This window comes from Mchenga conophoros, linkage group LG11 (assembly GCF_057382185.1).
Source record: "Mchenga conophoros isolate Kocher_MC1m ecotype Shallow Benthic linkage group LG11, M_conophoros_male_GT1.1, whole genome shotgun sequence".
Classification (NCBI taxonomy): domain Eukaryota; kingdom Metazoa; phylum Chordata; class Actinopteri; order Cichliformes; family Cichlidae; genus Mchenga; species Mchenga conophoros.
The window spans coordinates 23,793,582-23,821,275 of NC_140536.1; the positions used below are offsets into that span (position 1 = coordinate 23,793,582).

At 40.2% G+C, this 27,694-nt stretch overlaps 1 protein-coding gene across 2 annotated transcripts; it reads right to left on the minus strand.

Moving 5' to 3' along the window:
* On the minus strand, positions 1-26,614 carry znf574 (zinc finger protein 574). Of its 2 annotated transcripts, none has more exons than XM_085291629.1 (10): positions 26,481-26,614; positions 16,832-16,989; positions 11,345-12,527; positions 11,044-11,258; positions 10,366-10,545; positions 10,017-10,111; positions 7,954-8,048; positions 2,886-3,034; positions 2,343-2,630; positions 1-959 (listed from the first exon to the last, which is right to left on the minus strand). In XM_085291629.1, exons 1-10 carry the CDS (start codon positions 26,491-26,493, stop codon positions 360-362), a joined length of 2,976 nt encoding a protein of 991 aa, XP_085147755.1. In that variant the 5' UTR covers positions 26,494-26,614; the 3' UTR covers positions 1-359. The 2 variants fall into 2 exon arrangements, with proteins under 2 accessions (XP_085147755.1, XP_085147756.1); XM_085291630.1 differs by lacking the exon at positions 26,481-26,614 and adding an exon at positions 25,799-26,242.
* Between the last annotated feature and the right edge of the window lie 1,080 nt (positions 26,615-27,694).

The following is a 27,694-nucleotide window of genomic DNA, read 5'->3' on the forward strand; positions in this document are numbered from 1 at the left end:
AATGCTCAAACGTTTTATTATAAAGAAAGCAGAGAACACTTCATAGGCAACCACGTCGTCCCCTAATAAACAGGGGCAGTAAATGCACACAATCAGTTCTATTAGTCTGAAAAGCTAATTTAGCGTGTGAGTGTTCCGCTCAATGTCTCCTCTATGTCATAAATTCACTTGTCTGCTCAAGAAAACTTATTAAACAGGTGGGGAGTTTTGCTTAAACTCTCTTGGAAATCTGCCAGACAATAAACGTACAGGGTATTGGCTTCATCTGTCAAAATATTTAGATCACCAGCAGTCTATATTAGCGATTAATCATTCAGTGTTTTTCATGTCCTTGTTGTCCACGATTTACTAAGCTACCTTCAAACAGTCTCCTCCATAATGAACTCAATGGTATGCTGTGGTGACTGGCTCGTCTCCACCATGGTGATTTCACTGCCGTCCATTGTGATGGTGGGAACAGTGATGGCCTGAGTTCCCAGTACAGAGGAGGGCAGAATGACAACCTGCGACGCTCCCTCTAAACTGCTGAGTTGATCGGATGGGATCATTACGGTCTCGGTAGCCCCTTCAGCTCCCTGCAGCACGTAAATGGTCTGCACAGAGCCAGATTCGACCTCTTCCATGGTGGCCAAAGATGACAATGCTTTGGCTCCCTCCAGCACCTTCTGGACCTGAGCAGCTTCAGCTGCATTAACCACCTGCTCCGCTGTTTCCGGAGGCAGGTCCCCGTGAAGTCGGATGTGTTTATCCAGGTTGGAACGAGACCGAAAGGCAGCGGGACAGTGAGGGCAAGGGTAAGGCTTCTCGCCGCTGTGGGTGCGGGCGTGCTCGGTGAGACGAGCGGCGACGCTGAAACTCTTGCCGCAAATCCAGCAGCAGAAAGGCCGCACGCCGCTGTGGATGCGCTCATGATCCTGCAGATGGGGCAGCTGGCGGAAGCGCTTACCACATGTGGCGCACTGGTGGAAGAACAGAGAAGAGGGGAAAAGGTGAGAGAGAGGCGAGAAAGTTAAGTTCACAACTCTGGCAGCACACAAACTCAACTGCAATTAATTCCTAAAACCTCTCTTTACATTTTTCTGCAGATGCAGCACTCCTGGCTGAGACACAGAAAGAGCAGAAAGAAAATGGGATAGGGAAGACAGAGGGGGAAGGACAAATACAGAGCAATAAAAAGATATCATCATCATCAGTCCCACACAAGCAATTAATTGTTTGGTCAATAAGACATCCACACACCAGATGAAAAAAGAAATGAAGGAAATACGTCTTCAAATATCGTGTTTTACCTGACAAAAGCTGAAAAACCAGCAAATAAGAAGCAGAAGCCAGAGAACATTTGTCATTTTCAGCTTCGTCACAGGCTAATGATGAACATTCTGTCGCTGAAATAATCGATTTGACTAAACCCTGCAGCTCTGCGTGTAAGGGGAGTGTAATAAATTACACAGAGTTACACAACAGAAAAAATATTAGCAGTGATCTAAGAGCTTGACTTTTCTAAATAATCATTTTAGTAATCAACAGTTCAACGGCATCATTCCTGCAACACCAACATTTGTTCTGTTCACTCCCAAATGAGCGCAGACAATGAAATAAAAGTAGATAGATGATTAAACCTGAAGCACTACAGGGGAGTAACAGTATTGAGCTTTGCTTTGATTCCCACTGGGGACACTCAGATTGAAATTGCAATCCCTATTGACAGATCTGCAGTTTCAGTATCTCTGTGAAATACACTCTAATATAATTACTTTTCCTGTGAAGTTTGCTCTTTATAAACTGAGCAAACACATATGTTCCTCCAGGAACACAAGGTATATTTGATATCAATTAAAATGTATCCCCGTAACTGCCTCTGTGTTTGAGAACCGGTGCTCCTTGAACCGCAGTCCTCACCCTGCCTGATAGATCATGGCTCAAAGCGAAGCCACAAATATTAAATCAATTTCTAAAGCTGAGATGGGCTTGGGTGGGTCTATAGTTGATGTCCTGCCTCGTCACCAGAGCAGCAGAGAGAGAGGGAGAGAATCCCAGAATAGTAACAGGCACAGAGGGGAGCTGACAGGCCCTAACTCAGCCCTGCCATTAATCACAGGTACACAGAGAGGGAGAAAACACCCGCAGGACACACTCTGCACAAATGGCCATGGTCCGGAACCAGAGAGATGGCCGCAGCTATGAGCGGGTGTGACCGTGGATGGGGATGAGGCAGTTCTCAGTTTCATTTTGAAATACAGGTGTTTAAAAGATTTCAAGACCTTGTATAAAGAGAGAGAAATAGGATTCTTAAGACTGAAAGAAACTACCTTTACACAAGGACACGCCACAGTGCTTCTTACCTCAAAGGGCCTCTCATCAGTGTGTGTCCTCATATGAACGTTGAAGGTGGAATTATAGGCAAATTCCTTGTGGCAAATCTGACAACGGAAGCGGGGTCGGTTTTTGGACTTGCTGAGCGTTCCTTGAAAATGCGCCAGCACATGCTCCTCCAGGGCACTGTTAGAGATAAATCGGCGGCGGCATGGCCTCACTGGGCATTTGAGAGGTGTCTGGCCTGTGTGGGATAAACGATGAAGGTCGAGGCCCTCTTGGGTCATGCAACGGTGTCCACAAAGGTCACACTCAATCTGAGGGAGGAATAAAGAAAAGGAAGGGAAAGGAGACGAGAGGGAGACAAACCAGAATGAAATGACAGAAACGGTGTCGTCATTATCTAAATTTTTGTCTACTTATTTAAAGTACAATGTCACAATCCAACTCCAAATGTGGACCGTGAGACACATCGCCACTCCCTCACTAACCCCGTCAGCTATTCGATTGGAAAAAACAAATCACACTCTGGCTCACATCCTCTCTTTAAAAAATTTCTTTATGTCTCCAACCTGTCCAGTGCAGCGTCCTCGGCCCTGGCCCCTCCCACGACCGGTATTCTTCTCCTCTTCGGTAGTAGGACAACGCTGGAGATGGATTTCCAGCACTGATTGGTTGATAAACTGGGATGAGCAGTGAGGGCATGTCGCTGGCTGCTTGTCTGTAATGGAACAGTGTCGGATTTTAGACAGATGGTCATAATTTCTCGTCATACTACACGCTAATGGCCGTGTTGAAATCTGATGGCTGGTTTGAGCTTGCCGACTGCCTGATGTTGGGCCAGCAATCGCGCAGTGACAGGTGGTGCATACAGAATCGGCAACAGTGGCCAAACAATCCGCCGCAGCCAGAGTCAACAAATAATGTGGCCTCTGTTTACCGTTTATGATTCAAATTGGCAAATCGGTGCCAAAAGATGCAAAACATGAGTTGTTGCAAAGAGTCCAAAAACAACCCGTCATTTAGCTCACCTATTAAAAAATGACCAGCGGCCCTTTTTATAATGATTCACAAAGACAACAAAAGCGACTAACATTTATTGAGCTCAGCTGTGACAAGCTGCTGCTCTTTGCATCACCAGGATGACATCAAGGTGGATCTCATTAAACATATTGAATACTGGCCAGATGTAACCGATCCCCATCAAACAGAGTTACTTTATCAATATCATTTTGAAGAACAGTTTATTAACTTTTAGTGCATTCATCAAGTCAGTGGGTCACTGACTGTTTAATGTTATGCTACTACAAGATAAAAATGATCCTGAAGACTTTAAAGCCAAGTATAGAAACGTTACGCTTCAGGGGAATGGTTGATATCAGTATAGTAATCAGACTTGTAGAAAAGCTACGTAAGGTATCACAATCATGCCTGTGAATAGAAATTCAAAAAATTATCAGAGTGCATTTCAACATTTTTTACATTTACATCACCCTATATTAAAAATTATTTGCTTTTGGAGTGTTACATAAGCAATTTGATTAGTTTATCTTGGGCTCTGAGAACTTTTCATTAGGGATGTTTCCAGCGACTAATGCACTAGCTGATTGAGTGAGAGAAGAAATGTAAATGAAATTAATTGTCTAGTCAAGTCTATTAAAACACACTCAGATAACAGTCAAAAGGGAGCAATCTAATGGATGAGGTCAAATGCTGCCTGCACAAATACTGCATGTATTCAAGAGCTATTTGAAACCTTTAATCCCATTATTTGATAACCAAATAGTATTTTAAATGATGCCCAAATGTGTGCCAATTTGTGGCACATATTCACACTTGCTGCACACAGAGTCACGTCACATTAATTTCCCAAGTGTGGCTGACATTAGCACCGCCACCAGCCTTTTTTATTCAGGTGTGCAGAATGTGGTTGAGTTGTCATATGCCAGATTGCTTTTCATTTTGAAACAGCCAACATAAAACTGCAAAAGGTACAGCAGAACTGTACTCGTCGCTTATTTACAACTTCCCATCACACAATGGGGTGTTGCCATCTCCCAGAGCTGCAGCTCCAGCTAGCTGCATAACATCTAAGATGAAAATGATAAAAAAAAAAATCATATGTTTAACCAACTAGTATTGCTGTTGCCGACTAGTGACTGGAACAACATTTACAGATCAAGTCAACTGGTCGCACAGTCAAACATACTTTTAATGAGCATTTCATTTCTTGTTTAATATATAAAAGCTGTTATTATTTATTGGTTAATCAGTTATTAATTTCCGTGATTAACTTGTTACCTATTTGAGCTATACAACATTATAAAACTGCAAAATTGTGTCAATTAGATCATTCATCATCTAACTGATTCATCACAACCAAAGTAAACCAAACTTCCTCGCTCCCTGGATAGCTTTCAAAAATCTGGTTGGGAAACTGCTGACACTGATGGTTCATCATTAAGTCCATAGGACGTCATGCCAATAACTTGCAATTTGCTAACCATCTGTACAGTCTGTCCCAGTGGGGGAGATCCACTCTGCTCCCTATCAAAAACGTCTAATTAAACCTTTAACAAGGGCAATCTCAGCCTATGGCACTGGATGGATCAATAGATCAATCTCTCCAAACATTTTTCTCAGAGGAGCCCTGTACCTCTGACCTCTGCCGCACGCTGACTTATCAAGCGTAACTAATGAGGTTGGTGTGCCAACACCCCCTGATTAAGATGAAGTGTCAACATGTTGACCAATTCATTTGCCTCCACCTTGCTCCTCCACTCCACATGGCACGCTAATCAATAGAAAGTCATTGACCTAATGCACTGAAGAACGCATATACCATAGGCATATTTTTGTAAATTAACAACAAGCAAATGGTTAGAGCCATTTTTGGCTGAATCTGCATCATTCTACAATCATTCAGAAAATCATCTCTAGTTTTTCTATTACAACAAGATATGTAAACAGCTGGGTTCTCGGCATCTCCACCACAATTTAAAACCCCTTCAATGATAAATAGTAAAACTTTGGAAATAAAGTAAGGATATGGGACACTGTGTTCACCTTATGGTGCCCTGCCACTTTTTTTTTTTTATCTCCAGTTCAGACAGAAGTGTATGCATTTATCCAGTTTGTTGCTAGCTAACGTAGATGTCAACAATAAACATTCACATCCAACAGCAACCAGTGACATGCAAAAATCACACACATATCCTCAATCACTTTGTAATACCTGTAGTGTAGGAGGCTTCGTGACACCAAGAGGGACATCATGTCCCTGAGTATCCTGACCAAAGCAACCTATCACACTTTTAAGACAGATGACCTCTGATGAAATATGCAAAGACCCGTTTGCAGTAGCATACCCATAGTCATCCTCTCGATCTTCACCATGCCCAACTGCAAGTTGGGAAAACCAAGTGTTGTACTTTGTTCGTCTTCTTCTCATAGACATAGCATTTCTTTCCCCTTTAGTCAGTATGATAGTGAACTGAAGTCTGACCACAAGCACTCAAGTGCAGGTGAGTCTTGCCAAAAAGAACAAAGGAACAGTCTCGTCCAAATGAGCAGTGAACCGAACAAAAGTGTGTAATGTTGACCTGAAGCACAAATATCACCCACATATATCATCTCAAATGCAGCCCATAATGTTGCCATGGTAGTGGTCTGCTGGTACCAGCTGCTCAAGACGCTGACGACACACGCATGATGTGTCAGAGGATGAACAGAGCAAACTGTCCAGAATATCATTGCGTCATTATGAGCAACTAACATGTTCAGCTTGGCATGTTCCAAACTGACAAATTTTTGCTTCAAAGTCATGCTCAACAGTTTCTTATCAATATGCCCTATGACGAGTACTTTTGATGCAATATCTTTTGACGTGTTATTGATGAGCCGCCCGTGGGCAGAAACGAGAGGGGTTTAACTTATGTCACAACTAAACCCAGAAAAATTTGTAAACTGTAAACATGCCAACCAGACATAAAACATTTGTAATAGTACAATAAATGGTGTGAGATGGCTTTTGTTTTCCTAATATTAGGGGATTATAAAAGAAATTACTTATTTAAAATGACCCATTTCTCAAATTGTTATAAAATAATCACATGAAAATGATTAATTCTATTTATTTACACACATTGGCAAACATTAACTCATGGTCAGAGTAAGAATAAAGATATACAATTAGTTAAATCATACCAGAAGGTGGCAGTGCTGTGTCCCTTTCTTTTAACTAAAGATGCCAAGCGGGTTTGGCTCTACCCACTTATTGGAAATATTTTGTCAGAATCTCATATAAAGGGATTTCATTGATTTTATTTTAATATAATGTTAGTTTTAAAGCTATGCATTGGTAGAGGACATTTCAGCGTCTCATTCTGCTTCTTTGTGAATGACATCTTCTCTTAGGTTACACAGAACAGCACAGGTTCTCAGTATTTTCTCCCTGTCGGGAGTATGATTGACTGGCAGCGCCTCGGAAAGTATTTTCAGGTGTTTCCGAGATGAATGCTATCAAGCTACAAGGTGCAATGACAACTACACAGTTAACTGTGTTCTGACCGTAGTAATGACTATGATATTCTCCTCTGGAGTAGAGCCTTTCAGGGCTTCTGCAGACTGATTTCCGACAAGTCAATTATCCTTTTTTTGACAGGACAGTAATCTTTGAAACACTGGGTCAGTTTCAACTATTGTGTCCTTAGTAAACAATGGGACATAGCACCTTCTCCCTAACATCTGCTATGCTACTATTCTGTTTTCACCTATTCAAAAAAATACAATATATACATATTAAATTCCTGAGCTATAGGGTCATAAAAAGCTGCTGAACATGATAAAACTATACGAAGGCTAAAGACTGAGCCAACAAGTGAAAGCTGGATAGAGGTCACACAGTAATAAGATGATACAAAGTGTCCTGTGTGGTGGACCTTAGGGGCATTAAGCAGTAAAGTGTGACCACTATCATCATCTTGTGCATCTTTAAATTTGGGTTCCAAATCTCCAAAATAGACATTTGATTATCGTTCTTACACAATGCTCAAAATGTGTACAGAAGCATATCATTTGCCAAATTGGCATAAAAGCTGTGTATTAGCATTACTACCAATATCGATATCTGGTGTGTCTAAAAGATGCTGATAGTAATTATATAACGCAAAAGCTTTGACTATCACTACAATTTATTCTGTTCAAGGAGGCATTTATCTTAAGACCCAGGAGAAGCCCTTCTGGCATTAGCTTGCTAGCTATTAGTAAATAACTAAACAATAATAAAACAGACTCACTTGTTCTCCTCTCCAGAAAAATCCATGATTTATTACAGCTATCTTGTAGTCCAGAAAGTTTTCAGGTAAAACGTGTCGTAATGAATAAATGAATGGCAGTTTTGTTTTTCATTAGCTTCTTCAGTTCTCATTGAATCAATGCTTGCTGATTTAAAAAAAAACAAACAAAAAACTTTTTCTCTTCCTCTTTGATGGAAGTAAGATTAACACATGACGCAGTGCAAGAACTCGGGCAAAGAATAAGGTCAGAATAATGGACACCAAAATCAATATCAAAGAAAATCGGGCTACTGCTTGCTAACTATAAAAATATAAAATACAAGTCCAAGTCTTGAACTCTTACCCTGATGTATGAGGGAGTGCAGGTCCAGGTCTTTCCTACGTTTGAAGGCCTCTCCACATTCGCCGCAAGGGAAGGGGTGGCTGGTGTGCAACAATCTGTTCAAACACAGAAGTATTAACAGATTTTTTTAATGCTACATTCAAATAGAGCCAAAAACATTGAAATCATAGGCCAAGGACATAAACATATACAACATACATATATAACAATTATAGCTCCCAATATAAATACTTAAGCAGTCCTAATTCAGAGACACATAAAAGTGTGTGATTAAAGTCATGTTTTGGTCTTAATCTGCCACCTCGTATGTACTTAGCTGTACGTCAGGTCAAATGAGGGGTACCGGCGTAGTGTACAAACAACCGGAGATAAAAGAACAGCAGTAAACTGGGAGGCGTCAGGGTTAGACATGAAAGACTATATTTATCCTCTGCATAACGTTACACTGAGTATAGCCTTAGGGGAGGAGAGAACTGCTAGGATGTATTCACCTACTCCTGCATCAGGCCTGTTTTTACAAGGAGAAAACAAAAAAAAACACTTCTTTGCTGTGCGTGCAGCTTCGCGTAATCAGAACAAGCAGGGATGATGTTTCAGTTTCCACAACTTTGCTAAATATTACATACAAACAAATATCTGTATTAATCCACCACATGACTAATTCAAAGTAAAATTGGAAGCTAGAGGTTATGTGCAAAGACCATCCAAGGCCAGAGTCTTTCTGTTCCCTGTTAAATGACAAGAGAATTCAATATTTCAGGGACAGTTGACCTCGAGCCAGATAGAAGGATTAAAATCCCCGTCAGGGTCGCCCCCTTCAAGACAGATGTTCTTTGATGAGCAGGGGTCACGTCACACGTAAAGTATCAGGGTTTAAATTAGATGTACACTGACACCTAATTTAAACCCTGTTGATTCATCAATATTTCAATCAGCAGAAAATGAGCTCAATGTTGAATCATTTTACATGCAAATGGGACACATTTGTATGCTGCAGATTCCGTAAACATCTAAGACGTCCGTACTCTCCTCTCTACCACTTTGGAAATACTCTTATTTGCTTTCTTGCTGGAAGCTTCAGGAGAAGTTTGATACCTTCATCTTTTTATGTGTAAAGGTTTATTTCTGAGCTTGGGAATATAAAAAAATGTAATTCATTTAAAAAAAAAAAAAAAAAAAACTAACCCACAATCTTAACTCAAGGTCTTAGTATTGTGTGTCCTCATAAAGAGTGTGCGTTGCAGTTTAAAGCTCAGGATAAAGGTAGTAAAGAACCTTGAGTTAACACCGTTTCAAAATGAGATCGTTCAGGTTTTAAAGAGTTTTTCACAGAAACCAGTGAACTCGAGGATGTCATCAAGACAATGAGATGAGCCTTTTCTGCCCCTCCACATTTTCCACATGTTCCTGTTCACCAAAATAATAATTTATTAATCTCCTACAATTATGTCGATTTTTTTCCTCCTAGATATTGTAACAGTAACCATTTCAGTGTTTTACGTAACATCAAGATAATTAAAAGACTTAAAATGATTACATTTTGGTGAAGTCTTTGGGTTTAATGAGGAAGAAATAGTGACAATAGTACTTAGCACACTAGATCATGTTAAGTCAATATTATATACATATATATACACACACACACACACACACACACTGTAGTGTACATCCTATCCCCCTTGTTCAGCCAGGTAGGACATGACCAGGCTCTTTCTCCTGTTCTGTGCAGTTATCGTTCTCATCTTAATTTACTGGGCCTGCGTCTGTCAATCATATGTGGCTCAAGGGCACACAGACATCTCAGTGTGTTTGCTACACAGCTTAAAGGTCTTGCTCAGTGGTCGGACACGGCTCAGCTGCTACAGCTCCCGGCAAGAGGGAGGGAGGTTTATCTAAATCCTGTCCTGCCTTCTGTTTGCAAATGTAATTCTAATGTAGTTATGCGGTAAACAGATTTTGAATTTGATTGAATATTGACAGGTTCTAGTTATTTCCACCAACACCAGCAAAATACAAGGTGCCGAAAGTAAAAAAAAATAACGTCAGAAAAAAAGTGTTATTACTTGTGATGGTTGAGTTGATCCTCGGTGTTGAAGCGTGAAGGACAGTTAGGACAAGGGAAGAGATGAGCAGCTCCTTCGTTGTCCAAACTGCACACCTGCATTGACAGACACAACAATCAATATCGATAAAAAGGGTTTCACCAGCAAGATACTCACATAGTGACTTAAACTTAAATGTAGCTTTTTATTACAGAACACATTATCTACCATTTCACCTACTATCAAAATCACTTCCAATATCAATAATATTCAACAATATCTACGAATATTAAGATATTTTACAAGATTTTGAAATAAAATGCTCAATCAGAGAGCTATTGTGATTAATATTAAATGGCGGAGCTGGTACCGGTTTGCGGCCACGCTTGCGGCGAGGTAGTGTCGATGTGTGAATGCGTTGGTGTCTCTTCAGGGTGGCTGCCTGGGAGAAGTTCTTGCCACAGACAACACAGCTGAAGGGCTTGTTGCCCGTGTGGCTCATGCTGTGGCGCAGCAGGCTCTGCGAGTTGGTGAAGGACTTTGTGCAGACCTTCACAAAAACAATAACCAGAATTAGTGTCAACAGTTTTAAACACTTTTTGCAAGCAAATGAAGCCGTGTTGAAGTACGGAAACCTCTGAGCGAGTCACATATCCCAATTTTTTAAATGAAAAGAGGTAAGAGAATTACAATTCTTGAAATGTTTCAGAAATTTACCAAACACACACACTTATTTCCCTGTCGTCTCATCAGTTCTATATTGTAGAAGCCGTCTTCTTTTTACTTGAACCTGTAACTTGCTCAGCGATGCCCAAACTTTTGTGGACATTTTCATATCTACATTTGCTCAGATTCTACTTTTGTACTTTAAACAGACGTCATTATGCAAAGACACCAAGGAATCTGTCAAACATAATGAGGCTGGAGATGTCAGCCTTCACTTCACTTCACAGCATTACATCATCTCATCAAAGTCTTCTGCACAAAAAATGTAAGTCATTCCTGAGACTCGAGACAGAGACACCCTGATTGAATGTTTGATTGGCACCTTGCAGGTGAAAAGTTTTTCTCCGGTGTGGCTGTAGACGTGCGTGCGGAGGAAGACGCGTCTCGTGAAGGTTTTGCCACAGTACGGGCACACGTGCGGGAGTGGTGTTCGAGCCCAGTCCTGTAGCAGCTTGGCAGGCGGAGGGTGATTGGTGTTGTCCGAGTCTGCACCAGTGTTGGCCTCTAATTCTTCTTTAATATCTGAACTCTTGTTTCCTGAGTAAAGAACAAAAATTCTTGTTAAAAAAAACAAAACAACTACTGCCTTGTAGTTGTGTTTTAAAGTAATGAATTTCACTTACCTTTGAGTGCATTAGCACTCAGGATCCTGAAGGAAGGCCTGCTTCTCTTAGGAAGGGGGGAACCTGATTCACCAGCCGAACCAGGTGAGGAAAGCAGTCGCTTTGTGCTCTGTGGACTATCCTGAGGTTTGGTGGTGGCTGTTTCACCAACAGCTTCTGCCCCATCAGCCACCTCTGTCACTGGCATGAAGCGATGCTGCCGCCAATGATACAGGTACTGGGTGGTGTTCATGAAGCTCATATCACAGTGGGCACACGTGTGTAGCGGCTCATTAAGGTTGTGCTTCTGCTTACGATGTGTAACCAGCCCTCCCTCGTCGCTAAAGCTCTGAAGGCAAAGGGTGCACACGAACAGCTCGGGCTGTGTGAAAGTGGCGTCAACACTGGCGGAGGCAGAAGGTGCACCGTGGTCCTGCTGATCTGCGCCATTGCTCTGAGTAAAAACCTCTGAAGTCAATTCGGTAACCTCTACCGCCTTTTCCTCGCCCTTCTGTCGGTGCTGTTTTCGGTGGTAGAGGAAGAGAGTGGTATTTAGAAAGCTTTCCCCACACACGGAGCAGCGGTGCAGAGCTTCCTCAAAGCCGTGCTGGGTCTTGCGGTGAGCCACTAGTTCTGACACCAGGCCGAAGCACGAGCCGCAGTCCACGCACAAGAGCACAGGTTCAGGCTTTGGCTTTTTGTTTGCCCCTCTTCTCTTAGGTGACGACTCATCTGGATTAGAGACTGAAACTACCTCGGAAATAGGAGGATCAGAGCTCTGAGATGAATTGGTCTCTGTACCTTCCTGCTGCTCCAGCTCATGCAAAGCTTTTTCAACTGCATCTGAATTGATATTTTTGTTAGTTTCATGCTGTGAGAAAGAGGATTCAGCGACTGAATATAAAGGTATGGTTGCACTCTGGACTGAGGAAGTCTCTGGCATAGTTTCTGAATCTGGTTTTGACTTGTTCTCAGACATGTCAGACTGCTGACATGCCCCTTCTTTACGGTGCTGCTGCCAAAGTACAAGGCTTTTGAAAAGTTCATCACAATCCCCACACTGGTAGAGGATCCTGGGCTGATCTGACGATGTGCTGACTTCATCCTCAGGGGGAGCACTTTCAACAGCCTGCACAGACGGCTCTTCTGCTTGAACTTCAATCTGTGGGAGTGCATCTGTCTTTGATATATTTATTATATGTTGCTGCAAAGACAAGAAAGGAAAAAGAATAAAGACAGTTTTTAAAATCTTTGTTTATACAAATAAAACGACTTGTTGCAATAACAAGTCAATACGCTTTGGGTTTTTTCCTTTTTTCCAGTTTTATTCTTTCTAAAGGATGAAAGATGAGAATTCAGTGTTGGGGTACTCAGGTCAATTAAAGCAGTGTGTGCTTAGAGCCAAGGTTCCCCTGAGAGCTCCAGACAACCAAGATAAGGCCTCAGCCTGGCTGATAACAATCAAAAGGCCCATCAGGGTTGCAAGGGTCACTCCACAGGGTCTTACCTTCGTGCCCTCCACCCATTTGGATGATAAAAACAGAGCATCAAGGTCGAGGTTAAAGGCATCTGGAGCTGTCAATCACAGCTGTTCAACATGTCTCACATGTAATGATTTGTATTTTCTTTGTTGTGGTATTCTGGAGTGTGAGAACTGAAGACCACCCTCAGATGTGGTCTAGCTGCTTCACAACACACACACCTACGCAGCCATCACCCACAACATTGAACCCACTGGTAGGCAAAGTGAGTAACATCGATCATCTCGTTAAAATCAATGACCTGCTGGGAAACCTTGGCTTCTGGCATTCGTGTGGATCAGTGCTTTCAAATGTGGCCAAAAATAACACTTAATTTTTCATTCAAAATTCCCACTGTTGTGACTTTGACTCACACAGGATGCAGTACTATGGATGGATAGCGCTCCGCTAACCACACAGCAACGCTGGGTTTAACAACTTTTGTTGGAGAAATCAAGCTTCAAATGCTGGGTGGCTCAGAAAACAAAGGCGGCACTGACAGTGCTAATTTGTTTTAAAATTATGAATTTTTACAACCAAATATCTGGTTTTAATTAAACTTCAATAATCAAATTAAGAGTAACTGTTCATAGCCCTCACATGGATGGTACTGTGACACATGTGAGGTACCTAAACACAGTCCAGGTCTAAGGAGCTAGAAAAGAAAGCAACTGGACTTTTCAAAATTTCCTGAAGATGTTTAGCCTCTCATCCAATGGCTTCTTTAGTTCCAATCATGGAGCGTGCCAGCTATTTAAACCCTAGTGGGCGCGGGGGGAGGGGGGGGGGGGGGGGGTAAGTCCCTTAAGAGGGTTGTTTTAGTCCAGGAAATGTTTATGTACCTCCCAGATAGCAGAAACATCTCTCCAGCAAAGAGTTCAAGGCACTGACCCAGCCTCCAAACTCCCCAAATCTCAATCCTGCAAACCGCGACCAGGAAGCCCTGCATCCATACCCAAGTTAGGAATGTAGTTTTGATAGTGTGCATAAACATTATATAACATATAATACATTTGTTGTAATAAATAAAAAGCAAAATACACATGCTGCCATTAACTGCCTTTTGACTCACGTTTTAAAACTAATTTCACTGACTTTTTATTTTAAATGATAGCATCGTTTTGTGTTTGTGCTCTTTAAACAAACATCTTTACAATAATGCCTGCTTGTATTTACTCTACAAATCCACAGTGCTGTAAAGCTCAAGCAGTTTGCACAATTTGTATTTTTTTCCTACTACAGAAAAAATATTAATTGAATGTGTCATAAACAAAAGCAGTAAAACGCTAAATATCATCTGATGTTAAATGTGAGCAATATGTTTATTTGAGTTATGGGGATTTATTTTAATTTATTGGGGTTTTCTTGCTCTGACTGATGCATTTCTCCTGCTCTTCTTCCTGCTGGCGACTCAGGATGCAATCTGTCTGTCATGAGCGCCGCCGCTTTATGGACGTATGGTGAAGACTGTAAGGATGGAAGTCCAGGCACAAGCTTTGACAGCCGTGCCCTACTGCTAAACGAGGGGCAGTGACTGCTTTTAACCCTGCGGGCTTTCTGAAGCTGTCACAGCTACTTCACAAGACTCAGCTCAACATGTCAAAGTTAAATGGAATAACTCTTTTCATTATGCAACTTTCAAACCCTGCAATTCAGACCACATTTTCAGAAGACTAATGCTTTCCCAAAGAGTATTTACCAACCTGAAAGCACACCGTAAGAAATAGTGAATACAGTGCATTATGTAAATATCTGCACCCCTCTAAAAGCCAAGTCAAAGAATAAAAACAACAGCAGTATTAACATACAAGAGGAAACAATACAGAAGGAAAACACTAAGGTGAAAAAATGGCATAGATGGCAAAGCTCACCCACAGAAGCAAAAGGGTACGGTGGTCAAAAAGAAAACAGTCTGTTCGTTATTACTGCAGCATGGGGACCACTCTGGTGATTCAGCCAGCCTCATTGGATAACATGTAAATGTAGCATCATGGATCTCAATCTGGTCTGCCACTTTCAGCACGTCCTCCTCTTCTTCCACTTTCCTCTGCTCTGGTTTATCCAATTAAATCTCAAAAATAAACCAATTCTGGCACATTTTTCTTTTAATCCTGCAGCTACTGCATCACATAACCCAGACCTTCCCAAAGTGTGGGGGCCGCAGAGCCATGGCGGGCGGGCGGGGGGGGGGGGGGGGGGGCAGTATGAAAAGGGGGGAAAAAAACCAAAACGCTTGGACACTGCTAGCACGGGGCGCCCACAGAAACGCAAAGCAGGAGATGAAGCATTGCCGAATATGTTTCCAAACCAACTTCATTCTAAGCCAAAGACTAGAAAATATGGTGAAGCATATCTTCCCTTTGGTTTCACCTGCACAAGTGCCAAGGTAGGTCTTCCCTGCAGAATTGGTTTTCCCTGTGAGCAGCGCTGGGCTTTTCAAATCATGGACAAACAGTATCCCACATTCTTGATTTTTAGGTCACAAACACTTGTAATGACTAACTACTCCTGGCATTCTGGAGATGTTAGCTCTTTATACAGTAAAGTTACAGTGGGATACAAATAATATCATGTTGATCCTGCCACGATTTGTTCCCCCGGTTCAAATCATGGACAAACAGCATCCCACAGTTGTTTATGTTTTTAAACCCATTTTGTACAGAGAGGCATTTTTTGAAAAATGTATTCATAGTGATAGTGACGAACTCTGTATTCCTCGTCCACACGTAAACGCAAAAAAGGAGTTTTAAAAAATCTCTGTTTTCGGTGATTCGAAACGCTGTTTATGTGTGGATGAAACAGCTGCGTTTTTTAAAAATACCCGTGTAGGTGCGGACGTAGCGTAAAAGAGTTAGCAGTTTATTTTATTACTACTTGTCATCTATTGCAGATTACTTGTATTTGCTTAATTTTTTACTAAATGTTTGAGGTGTGAAAGAAACTGCAATGGAGCAAAATTTAGGTGTGTGTGGTTGGAGGATGTGTTTGTGCGTGTGCGTGCGGGGGGCGCGAACATTTTTCTTGTAAAACAAAGGGGGGCCTAGCAAAAAAAGTTTGGGAACCACTGACATAACCTAATATATGTCTTTAAAAAAAGAAAGAAAATCTTGTACAAACCAACACTGAGAACAGGGCTTAGCCTACAAGTCTGATAAGTACAGACTGTGAGAGCTTATTCAAACTATAAAGCATGTTTTGTTGTTCATTCTGACATAAAAAGCTTGAATTAATAGTTTAACAGTCTATTCTTAATCTACTTTTAACGCACAACCACACGTCTCCCTGAGTAGTGACTCATTACTCAGACGAACAGCATGCAAATGTGTTCTTTTCTCATTACTGGACAGGAAGCAGTTGAACTGTTTAATAATCTTCTTACCTTAACACACAACTATTGTGAGTACATAACAGTAAAGGTTAGCGGTCTAGTCCTAATTCAGTCAAAATACAACCAGAGCCAAAATGGGAAGAATTTTCTCTTCTCCAAAGTAAATATGTAATAGAAAACCATCATGAACTGAGATTCTCTTCATTTTAATATCCATTATGGGCAAACAAGAAAAAAATGACAACGCAAATGCATTGTTAACTTATATTACAGCTAATTTTCTGCCACTAACCCAAAAAGACTTACTGGTTACTCTGTGATTAAAGGTATGATGTCAGGGTGCACATAAATCAGAGACTAATATGCAGCAGCACCTTGAAATATGTCAGTAAATAATCACAAACAACACCATCTTAAGTGCTCGCACCAAGGTCACTATTACTTTGATAAGTAGCAGTGCATTGTGAATTTATGACTAAAGTTAAACGTGTCACTTCAAAGTCACTCTCCAGATATGATTCAGAGGCTTTTATGTGATCACACAGATGGTTATTTCAGGCCACGCTGTCATAATTTAAGGTTTTTAATCGCCTTTTTGTCCAGCTAAAAATCACAGTCACATGACAAAAACGGCGGAGTGGCAACTGTGTCAGCACTCACCTGTGTCTGCAGCACCGGGATGGTGACGGCGTTGGTTCCAGATGTGTCTGGCGGTTCATCGCCAGCAGTGCATGTCAACTGGTGCTTGAGGACCTCTTCCAGGGTGTTAAACTCCTGGTAGCAGGGGAAGCACATGTAGACGGACGAATTCTCCATGGCTGTAGGGGGATTAGAAATTAAAAAACATTTCATGAGAAGTGCAGCAATGCAAGCTGATGTAGATAAAAGTGCAACAGTTCTCAAAACGAATGCATGCTTTGAATAAGTAACATCACTACGTGAATCTTATACAGATCTGTAAGTGCTTTACATTTGGAGTTTGGTTGTGAACATTGCCCTCTTCTGATGAAAAGAAGTGTCTGCATATTTAATCAACACAGCAGCTTGGACACAATTGCCAGTATGCAAACTGTGGGATTGCCAAGATGACTCACCATGCACTGAGCCGAGCTAATTGTTATTTTGACCATGCAGGTTGCTGCTCAGGTGGAGACCTTGCCAACTCTTTCTCTCTGTCTCTGTGCCATTTCACGGCCTGAGCTTGTGTTCAGCTCCAACATCAATTAGATATGTTCTGTAATTGGACCCACTGGTGGTGCAGACTAGCTCACACTCCTGTCGAATGTAATAACCAAAACACTATGTCTGTAAGCCTTCCTACTCACAAGATAGCATTTAGACCTCCACAAGCAATGCTCCTCTTTGGAAAAAAAGAAACCTTTCAAAATGAAAGAAACCCAGTGAGAGGCACACGTGTTTATCTCTGAAACACATCAATTCAACAACGCACTTTCTGGTTTATCTTTTTAATTGGCAGACAACGAGGAAATATAAAGGTTAATACAGGCGATATAATTAGATTTTGTTTTGATGAGACATCTCATGAATAAGCATAGGGACTTAAGAGCAGTAATAAATTGGTACTGGTACCAGACTCACCAGTGCCAAAGTATTGATATAGGTCAGGGTGCTGATAATTATGCAATGTTAATTCATCCTAAAGGTAATCATAATGAAACCACGCGTGTCAAGCAAATACATGAAGTTACTATCCATTTACAGTAAGTGATCTCTGATCACGGCCTGCAGGGCCAACTGTTCAAAAGCGTTGGCACTCTTTACTACATTTAATGAAAATGCAGCTACATACAATACACTGGATGTGAAAGTTCGTTCTGAGTGAGAAATAACCTTAGAAAACACTAACAAACCAGAGTACTCTTTAAAGAAACTGTGACTGCTTCAGCAAACAACCTGCTGTAGACATCTTCAGTGCGGCCTCTCCGCAACTATCCTAATAGGACGTACTCAACTAAAATTGATTCTTTCATTTTAAAGATAAACCTGTGGTTATTAACACAGATAACTCTGGCACTAATTTTTTCTAATTTATGACAAACAGCCTGTAGACCTTGTCAGAGGATTGTGGTCAGACACTGAAAAGAAGTTTCTTTTCAATTGCTGGATAAGGGAAAATGTGATGTGGACAAAAGCTGTGCATGAGGACTGTTTCCAAATTTACTGTGAAAAGACTATAATTCTGCATCAGCACATGAGGGAACTGTGTGTTAAACCATAGCTGCTTTTCTGCAGTAGACCTCAAGGAGGAAGCATCACAAGGAATACGACCATCTATGACATCTCTTACTGTAAGCGCACTAATCAAGCGGCCAATTTCAAGTCACACTGATGTCAAATTTATGTTCATGGCAGGTGAAATCCCAACAAAATGCCTTGTGCAGATGAGTTATTAAAATCATACCTTAGAGAACAACTAAATTATTTCTCTTAGAACATAAATACAGTGTGGGGTTAAGTATTAAAAATGTGATGCAGAAAATTGTGTCTAGTCAGAGGGGGGGGGGGGGGTTGCATTATAAGACAAGGCTGCGACTGATGGTATTTCACAAGTCCACATGAAGGCACATTGCAAAATGCCCAGGGACTAAGGGTGTTGACTTTACTCTTGACATTTCCACTTTATTCTCAAAATGAACACTAAAAAAAAATCCTTTACTATATTTTTTCTTCTATCATACACCGAGTGGACCCCTAGTTTTTATTACAGGGAGTGCAGAATTATTAGGCAAATGAGTATTTTGTCCACATCACCCTCTTCATGCATGTTGTCTTACTCCAAGCTGTATAGGCTCGAAAGCCTACTACCAATTAAGCATATTAGGTCATGTGCATCTCTGTAATGAGAAGGGGTGTGGTCTAATGACATCAACACCCTATCCGGTTGTTCAGTCTGACGTCACTAGCCGTGTCTGGGTCTAAACTCAGCTGCAGGTCCATATATCAAACGATCACTGTGGCATTACTGAGAGTTGAAAAACTGTCTAAAGTCTTTCATCTTTAATAAAATGATCAGCGTTCTGCTCTACCAGGTGTAACAATTGAGTTTAACATCCAGGCATCCATGAAAACGGAATTTATGACATTTAACGGAGTTAGAAGTTAGCAGGGAGTTAGCTCGCTAGCTTCTATCTAAATACAATATAGCATGTCCTGACTGCGGGGTTTTGGAAACAAATTAAAACATACAGCTTTCTTATCACTTCCAGCATAAATGAAGACAGAAAACTAAACAGCAGTGACGTTTGTAGGGTTACTGAAGTTTGGCTAGCTGGTATATAATGATGTGCTACGTGACCGCTAGCGACATAGCTATGTTAGCATAATATAAACAAGCTAACTTTTTTTCCACTCGATAAAAGTTAACGTGAGTTTTCTCGGTGGTCAGAAACAAATGTAATCGCATGGCAGGATGCTGTAAAAGGACCAAACTTCAGCCAGGAGAACAACTGAGATAATTCATCTACAATACAAAGTTAGTCATTCATATACTGCTGCATGGGCTGGGCTGTAGTTACATCCTAAGGTTTTAAAAACTGAGCTTAAATAAATGATTAGCGGTAATAAAAGCCGAGGGAGGTCAACAGGGATCACTGACTGTTTTAGGAGCTTTTTGAGATCAAATAGAAGAAAATACATAACATTAAACATGTTAACAACACAAAAGCCATATTAAACGCAGACTACTTTAGACCCGGAAGTAGGATTCGTCGCGTCATCACTGAACAACCGGATTAGGCAACGTCCTTTCCTTTGGCAAAATGGGTCAAAAGAAGGACTTGACAGGCTCAGAAAAGTCAAAAATAGTGAGATATCTTGCAGAGGGATGCAGCAGTCTCAAAATTGCAAAGCTTCTGAAGCGTGATCATCGAACAATCAAGCGTTTCATTCAAAATAGTCAACAGGGTCACAAGAAGCATGTGGAAAAACCAAGGCGCAAAATAACTGCCCATGAACTGAGAAAAGTCAAGCATGCAGCTGCCAACATGCCACTTGCCACCCATATTTCAGAGCTGCAACATCACTGGAGTGCCCAAAAGCACAAGGTGTGCAATACTCAGAGACATGGCCAAGGTAAGAAAGGCTGAAAGACGACCACCACTGAACAAGACACACAAGCTGAAACGTCAAGACTGGGCCAAGAAATATCTCAAGACTGGTTTTTTTAAGGTTTTATGGACTGATGAAATGAGAGTGAGTCTTGATGGGCCAGATGGATGGGCCCGTGGCTGGATTGGTAAAGGGCAGAGAGCTCCAGTCCGACTCAGATGCCAGCAAGGTGGAGGTGGAGTACTGGTTTGGGCTGGTATCATCAAAGATGAGCTTGTGGGGCCTTTTCGGGTTGAGGATGGAGTCAAGCTCAACTCCCAGTCCTACTGCCTACTGTCTGGAAGATACCTTCTTCAAGCAGTGGTACAGGAAGAAGTCTGCATCCTTCAAGAAAAACATGATTTTCATGCAGGACAATGCTCCATCACACGCGTCCAAGTACTCCACAGCGTGGCTGGCAAGAAAGGGTATAAAAGAAGAAAAACTAATGACATGGCCTCCTTGTTCACCTGATCTGAACCCCATTGAGAACCTGTGGTCCATCATCAAATGTGAGATTTACAAGGAGGGAAAACAGTACACCTCTCTGAACAGTGTCTGGGAGGCTGTGGTTGCTGCTGCACGCAATGTTGATGGTGAACAGATCAAAACACTGACAGAATCCATGGATGGCAGGCTTTTGAGTGTCCTTGCAAAGAAAGGTGGCTATATTGGTCGCTGATTTGTTTTTGTTTTGTTTTTGAATGTCAGAAATGTATATTTGTGAATGTGGAGATGTTATATTGGTTTCACTGGTAAAAATAAATAATTGAAATGGGTATATATTGGTTTTTTGTTAAGTTGCCTAATAATTATGCACAGTAATAGTCACCTGCACACACAGATATCCCCCTAAAATAGCTAAAACTAAAAACAAACTAAAAACTACTTCCAAAAACATTCAGCTTTGATATTAATGAGTTTTTTGGGTTCATTGAGAACATGGTTGTTGTTCAATAATAAAATTATTCCTCAAAAATACAACTTGCCTAATAATTCTGCACTCCCTGTAAATGTTCCCAAGGAGTGGACACACAGACACACACACACACACACACACACACACACACACACACACACACACACAAAGTAAATGGTACACCCAGTGTTGTGCCAAAAACCCACTGTTGGTATTTATATATGGTCGTAAATAACTTAACCTGTCAAACAAATCCACATATATCTCATGAAAGATACCAAGTCAAGTATGAGCCAGAAAGAAAATTCCTGTCCTGCGATGTAAGCTGCAATCACTTTTTCTCTAAGTGCCTTTAACAATAGTGGCTTTGTTTATCCAGATAAATACTCTGAGTGACATTAAAATGTCTTTTTCACAAGAGATCTGGCCAAGAGGGCAGCAGAAATTCCAATATAACATTTTTATAAAGATATTTTAAGTGGTCATAAAGGACCAGATTGATTACAGTGTAGAACACAAGTACGTACAATAATGCAAAGTCAAAAAAATACTTGCAAAACAAGCCATTTCTTTATATTACATGCAACTTCTTTCCTAAATCCTGTTGATTACAGCCTATTTACCAGTCTAAATAAAGCCATTAGACATTAAAAAAAACATACAGAGAAAGAAACACACACTATTGGCACACAATATTTAGTATTTACAGCATGGTGATGTATGTGAGATAAGCCATAAAAAAGTGTGTCTTACTGCTCTGATTTTGGGTTTTTGAGCAACAATAGTTTTATTTAACAATGTAATGAGCTTTCACAGGTATTCCAAAATCCAACTAGTATCTTTAATGGATATCTGAATTGGCCTCTCTATGCCTCACTGTGAGGTTGTAGAACCACATGGATTTCTCCCAGCCAATCAATAAAGATAAGGCTACGTGACAGATAGCGGTATCATTGCATGAGAGGAATCAGCAGTGCCCCGGACCAGTTAAAACTTCAGTGTTCTTCTAGAAATCATGTTTTTTGGCCCCTACCTACTTCCTCACCTGTGGTCATAACTTCCAAACCAAGTGCTGTATTTTGATGAATCCCATTATACATTATCTAGTTCAACAGTTGTTCTAAATGTTAAGACAGGTGTGTAATTTGTGTGTAGCATTTTAGAAATTTGTGAAATGTATGGCATAAAAATGGTGGGAAGTCCATTTTTAGACTTACAGTAGTTGTGTCTAGCGAAACACTATTTCTAAAGAATACAAAGTAGCAACATCATTGTCAATGGACCTTACAAAAGTTTATATCACACTAACCAGTAATACAGTGAGAGATTTAACCCATTACAGACATTTTTAAGCTATAAATGGTAAAATGTTTTGTTTGTTTTAGGATCTTATAGTTGTGCAATTTGACCAAAACCTCCCGATATAAAAAAGATTTCTCATCCCGACGATATAAATCGCAGAAATTTTACATTTTCTGTAAATTCTATGAATCTCGAGCAACTGAATTTGCGTGAAGTGTTCTCAGCTGGGCGCCGTGTACGTGGAGTCGAGTGTTTTGACTGATGCATGAAGCTATACATTTTTAGACATAAGTTGTAACAGCTGCCTTTTTCTTTGTACTTATTACATGGTGTGCTGCATAAAAAAGCCTAGTCTAACATTTTAGTCTAAGGTTTATTTTGAGCACCTGACGGCTTTTTTGCTCCTAATCCATAAACCTTCTCCATACTCTTCTTGCGTGGGTGGTTGAAGAGGTCTGTCATGTTTGAGTCTGTGGTGCGGACCGGTTTGCGGCATAACTTGTATAGTACAGACTTTTCATAACCATGTGGAAAATAAACAAGTGGACGGCGGAGCCACACAATGGTCTTACCGCCATTGTTACTAACAAAAAAAGTCGCTTGTCCGTCTGTAGTGTGGTTATTGTAAATATAAGAGCAAGACAGAACTTTAAGAAATTAATATAGCTACTACAGTGATCAGCAAAAGAATGAAAAAAATACTGCTGGAAACAGTCTATTTTACGACACCAAGAAACAAGCGATATAACATGAAACGATAGATGTTTTCATATCATCATCCGATATGTATGGTCATATCGAACAGCCCTACTTATAGCAGTTTTTAAATCATACTTAAATTGTATATATTTGTTTTTCTTATTTCAGGTATTACTACTGGTAAAACTGACTTATTATTTTATTATTATTATTAATAATAAGAATAATAATAATATTTGTTTTCATTTAATTCTGTATAAAAAAAAAAAAGTGGTACCACCAGTATTTATCTTTCTATTTTTCCCCACTCTTTGTTATACATGAGTATTTTTTTTCAGTAGATCTACAATTGATGATTTCTTTTTCCTTCAAAGTGGCCTCAATTTTCACTCAGATGTACTACTTTCCTTCACAGAAATCCACTTTGGTCTTTTATGTAAGAAAGCTGATCATGTAACATTCCACAGAATAATACAGCCTGTATTTCAGTGTGTACACATGATCCCAAAATGAACTTAAGTCTTTGAAGTATAATGTTCAGCATCTTACTAAAGATTACTGCCACCTTACAGTACCATCACAAAGTACCATGAAGCAGTTGGACACGATTGTGCTTTGTGTTATATGTTTAAAAAATAATAATAATGCCAAAATGCCAGCATCAGTCAAAAAAAAAAAAAACCCCAAAAACAAAAAAAAAAACCCTAGATAAACAGTTCTTTGAGCTTTTTTCATATATATATATATATATATATATATATATATATATATATATATATATATATATATATATATATATATATATATATATATTAGAGCTGGGCGATAGAACGATAACGATATGTATCGCGATATAACTTTTACTCGATAGAGAAATTAAGCTATCGCGATAGACCTCGCCGCTCTTGTCCTCTTAAAAAAAAAAAAAAAAAAGGTCAGCCAATCCAAATTAAGTAGCGCAGAGCCGAACCAATCACAGCCGCAGCGTCACGTCGCGTGACTTGCTACGTACAGCACAAGTGCCAAGCCGCACGTGTGTTTGTTTGGGAAGCAGCCAGCGCGTAATGGAGGAAATGAGTGTGCAGACTAGAAAAATCAACCGAGCGTGACCGAAGAGAAAACCGATGATGGTTCCAACGAGATTGTCGAACGGAAGAGCCATAGAAGTTCCGTAGTGTGAAGGTATTTCGGCTATTTCAAGTCTGACTAAAAACAGAGTAGCGTGCACTGTAAATTGTGCCGAAAGCAAGTCTGGAAATACAATAAACTGGTGCATGCGTCACACTGTGCGCCACGTTATTGTTTCGGTGAAATGAATTTCTACAATACTGTTACTGTTAATTCTACTCTCTGCAGTGTTTAAATGCTTACATATACACACAGTTACTGTCCCTCCACACATACGACTCGGTTCTGCTTCTATGCCGCAGCTTTGTTTACTTTTTCCCACCGAGGCTTCTAGACTTCTGATTGGCCAACATTTCTGCACGGTTAGGAATCTAGCGCCACCTGCTGCTTTGGCATGTTCATAGCAGCGTTTTCCTTCATTTCTGCCTTTATGTGTGGACGGGATTATTTTTTAAAACGAAAACGGAAAATCTCCGTTTTCAAAAATACCCGTGTACGTGTGGACGTAGCCTCAGTCTCTGACTGGAAGCGCTGATTCATCATTCGGCTTTTGTCAGACTAAAGTAACTGTTAAAACTGTTTGAAAAGCTCAGCTATACAACAAGGAGAGATTGAGAATTTCCTTTTAGTTCTCAGTTTATTTGATATTGACAAAAGTTAGTCAGTTTTGTCTGTTCTTCTGTAAAACAAACTAAGATTTATTTTTAGAATTAATATTTTGTTTCTAAGTGGAATTGACAATTTAGTCTGTTTCGTTTGTTCTATTTTGAAACTTAAACGCTTTAGCGGCTGCCTTTTGTGTAGTTTGCAATATTTGCCTTTATTTATCTGAAAAAGTCTCATGTTCCTTAAGTACATCTACCCTGTTGAACTTATTATGGGAAATAAATATTTAAATAAAAACAAGCTGCTGATTATTTCACATTTTACTTGTGAGCAACGGCACATTTAAATCTTACAAATATAGTTATTTGGCTTATATCGTGATAGATATCGTTATCGCCTGAAATGAAAAAAACATATCGTGATATGAAAAAATCTCATATCGCCCAGCTCTAATATATATATATATATATATACATATATATATATATATATATATATACACATATATATATATATATATATATATATACACACACACACACACACACACACACACACACACTTAAAGAAATGTTTACTCCAAACAGTGAGAAACCATATATAGTAACTTAACTGGCCTTGACTTACAACATGAAAATGAACATTTTACACACGTTTAAAAACAAAGTCAAGCAATAAGCTTCATATATAAATGGATGGATAAATCTCGTTTTATGCCATTTGTTGATATCATGGCATACCAGTAACGCCCCACACTGTGTCTGTTTGGGTCTTTCCTACCTGCAGAAACTGTAACGTCTTACTGACTACACCTCAGTCAAGCAATAAGGGAGAAAGAGAAATGTGATATACAGTTGCCAATTTACCTGCAAGCACCTATCATTATTTCCCTCCCTACGGTGTGCTAATATTGCGCCACGGTTGTGTTATTTCAAATGCTAGCCGTTAGTTCAGAGCTGTTACTGCAGAGACAATGTGACTCGGATGAGGGGTGATCTAAAAAATAAAAGTCACTCATGTTTCACGCATTCAAAAACGTCCCGTTTGCTTCGTTGTTGGAGGTATGATATGAAACAGCTGGGAGGAAAGCTAATCAGCGAGCTAACGAAGGCTAACCGTTAGCAGCCCAAGAGCTTTATCTCGGACCACCAGATTGCTGCTAACATGCAGCGATGGCCATCTTCCTAAAGCTACTAACATGTCCGCGGCGTGGCAGCCAGCTATCCTGCTAGCTCGGAAGCTAATAAAACACCCTGCGTTTTACTCCTTGGCAGCGGGCGTCAACGACGCATTTGCTAGCGACTAAACCCTTTTACCACTTGGACCACTGGTGCTTACTTTCTGATATCAAGGAGAAGAAGAAGAAAAGACCGAAGAAGAAGGGCGGGATATGCTTCTTCGGTGGTATAATGGCGGCGACAGACTAAAAGTTAATATTAGCTGTCTCCCCCCGTTGAAATCCTCCATACATAAATCTCAGTTTGCGATATGAGACCATAAGAGCAGTATTTTTGTAAAAATAAGCCAAATATATTCAATGACACTTACCTAACTCGGACATTGCTTGTCGAGGAAATAGGACAACTTCAGTTTTTTTCCGTATGTTAGAAGGTTCGTGCTGATTGGCTCGATCGGTCACTTAATGCGCCAATAGCGTTCGAGGACACATAGCACGGAGAGTTTGTAGTCGAAAAGCGCGCCAGGAGCATCAAGACGCGTGAAGAGGTCAATCATTGGCCCTCAATTACTAACAGTGCTACAAAACAAATATGTCTGTAAGTTTAACCACAAATCATCAATTTATCACTATTTTAAAGTGATCGCACTTTACAAACGAATTTAGACCAACTAATAAAGTCCTGGCTTTCTTAGGACGTTTAAACATTCTTTAAAATGAATACTCCTCTTACTACTATATTTGAAGTCTTTCTGTCACAGTTATTTAAAGAAAGTTTAGTACATGCAGCACTGAAACCTTCAGCATCATTGGTAATATAGCAAATGTGTGTATAGACAAACAGTATTTGTTTACACATACAACACTGCAAAGGTTTTCTTTTTTTTTAATGTTTAGATTTGTTTTTTCATTGCATAACACCATCATGGAGGCCCGAAATGTATTCCATAGTACAGCAACAAGCCAAAAACACACAAAAAAGAAAGAATTGATTTGACTCATGGTTTATTGCATTTTGTCTGTTGTTATTGATATTGGAATATCCCAAGTTTATTGCTCAGACTCAAAAGTCAATTTTTGTCTTGTTTCTCTTTGCTCTTTTCCCTGTTGTTGTAAATTTGCAGTATATAAATAAAATAGTTTTGAACTGGACTGAAAAGTGCCCTTTAAAAAAAGGGTGGAATTAAATTTAATAGAAATGTTCTTCTGTGCTATATAAACTGCAATACATTGCAAATTCCTTATATAAGATATAAAAGTCAGTTCAAGTTTAGTCCGCTCTGTTTATTTCTTAAAATTGCACTGTTATACCTGAGCGCTAAACTTGATTCCAAATGGTATGTGTCAGGGTCACACACAGACACAGGCACACAAAGACAGAATAACATTACTCAAACTTGACGCATCGTGTCACCATGATGACAACTTTTCACTGACTGTTGCGGTTCAGAGACTGCACCTCGCAGGAGAACAGGGCGGTCTTGTCACCCTGCATTGATTACTCACCTGCATCATCTTGTTCTGCATTCTTAACATCTCCCTCGGTTAGACCTCAGTTTCAGCTGTGGGTGTGCTCGAGTGGCTA

Bases quoted from the DNA above. Each gene is read 5' to 3' on its own strand.
- znf574 (XM_085291629.1), bottom strand. The intron at 10,546-11,043 runs GTGCCAATCAAA...GTTTTTGTGAAG, and splicing joins AAAAACTTTTCACCTGCAAG to GTCTGCACAAAGTCCTTCAC. The intron at 10,112-10,365 runs GTACCAGCTCCG...CTGTCAATGCAG, and splicing joins GCAAGCGTGGCCGCAAACCG to GTGTGCAGTTTGGACAACGA.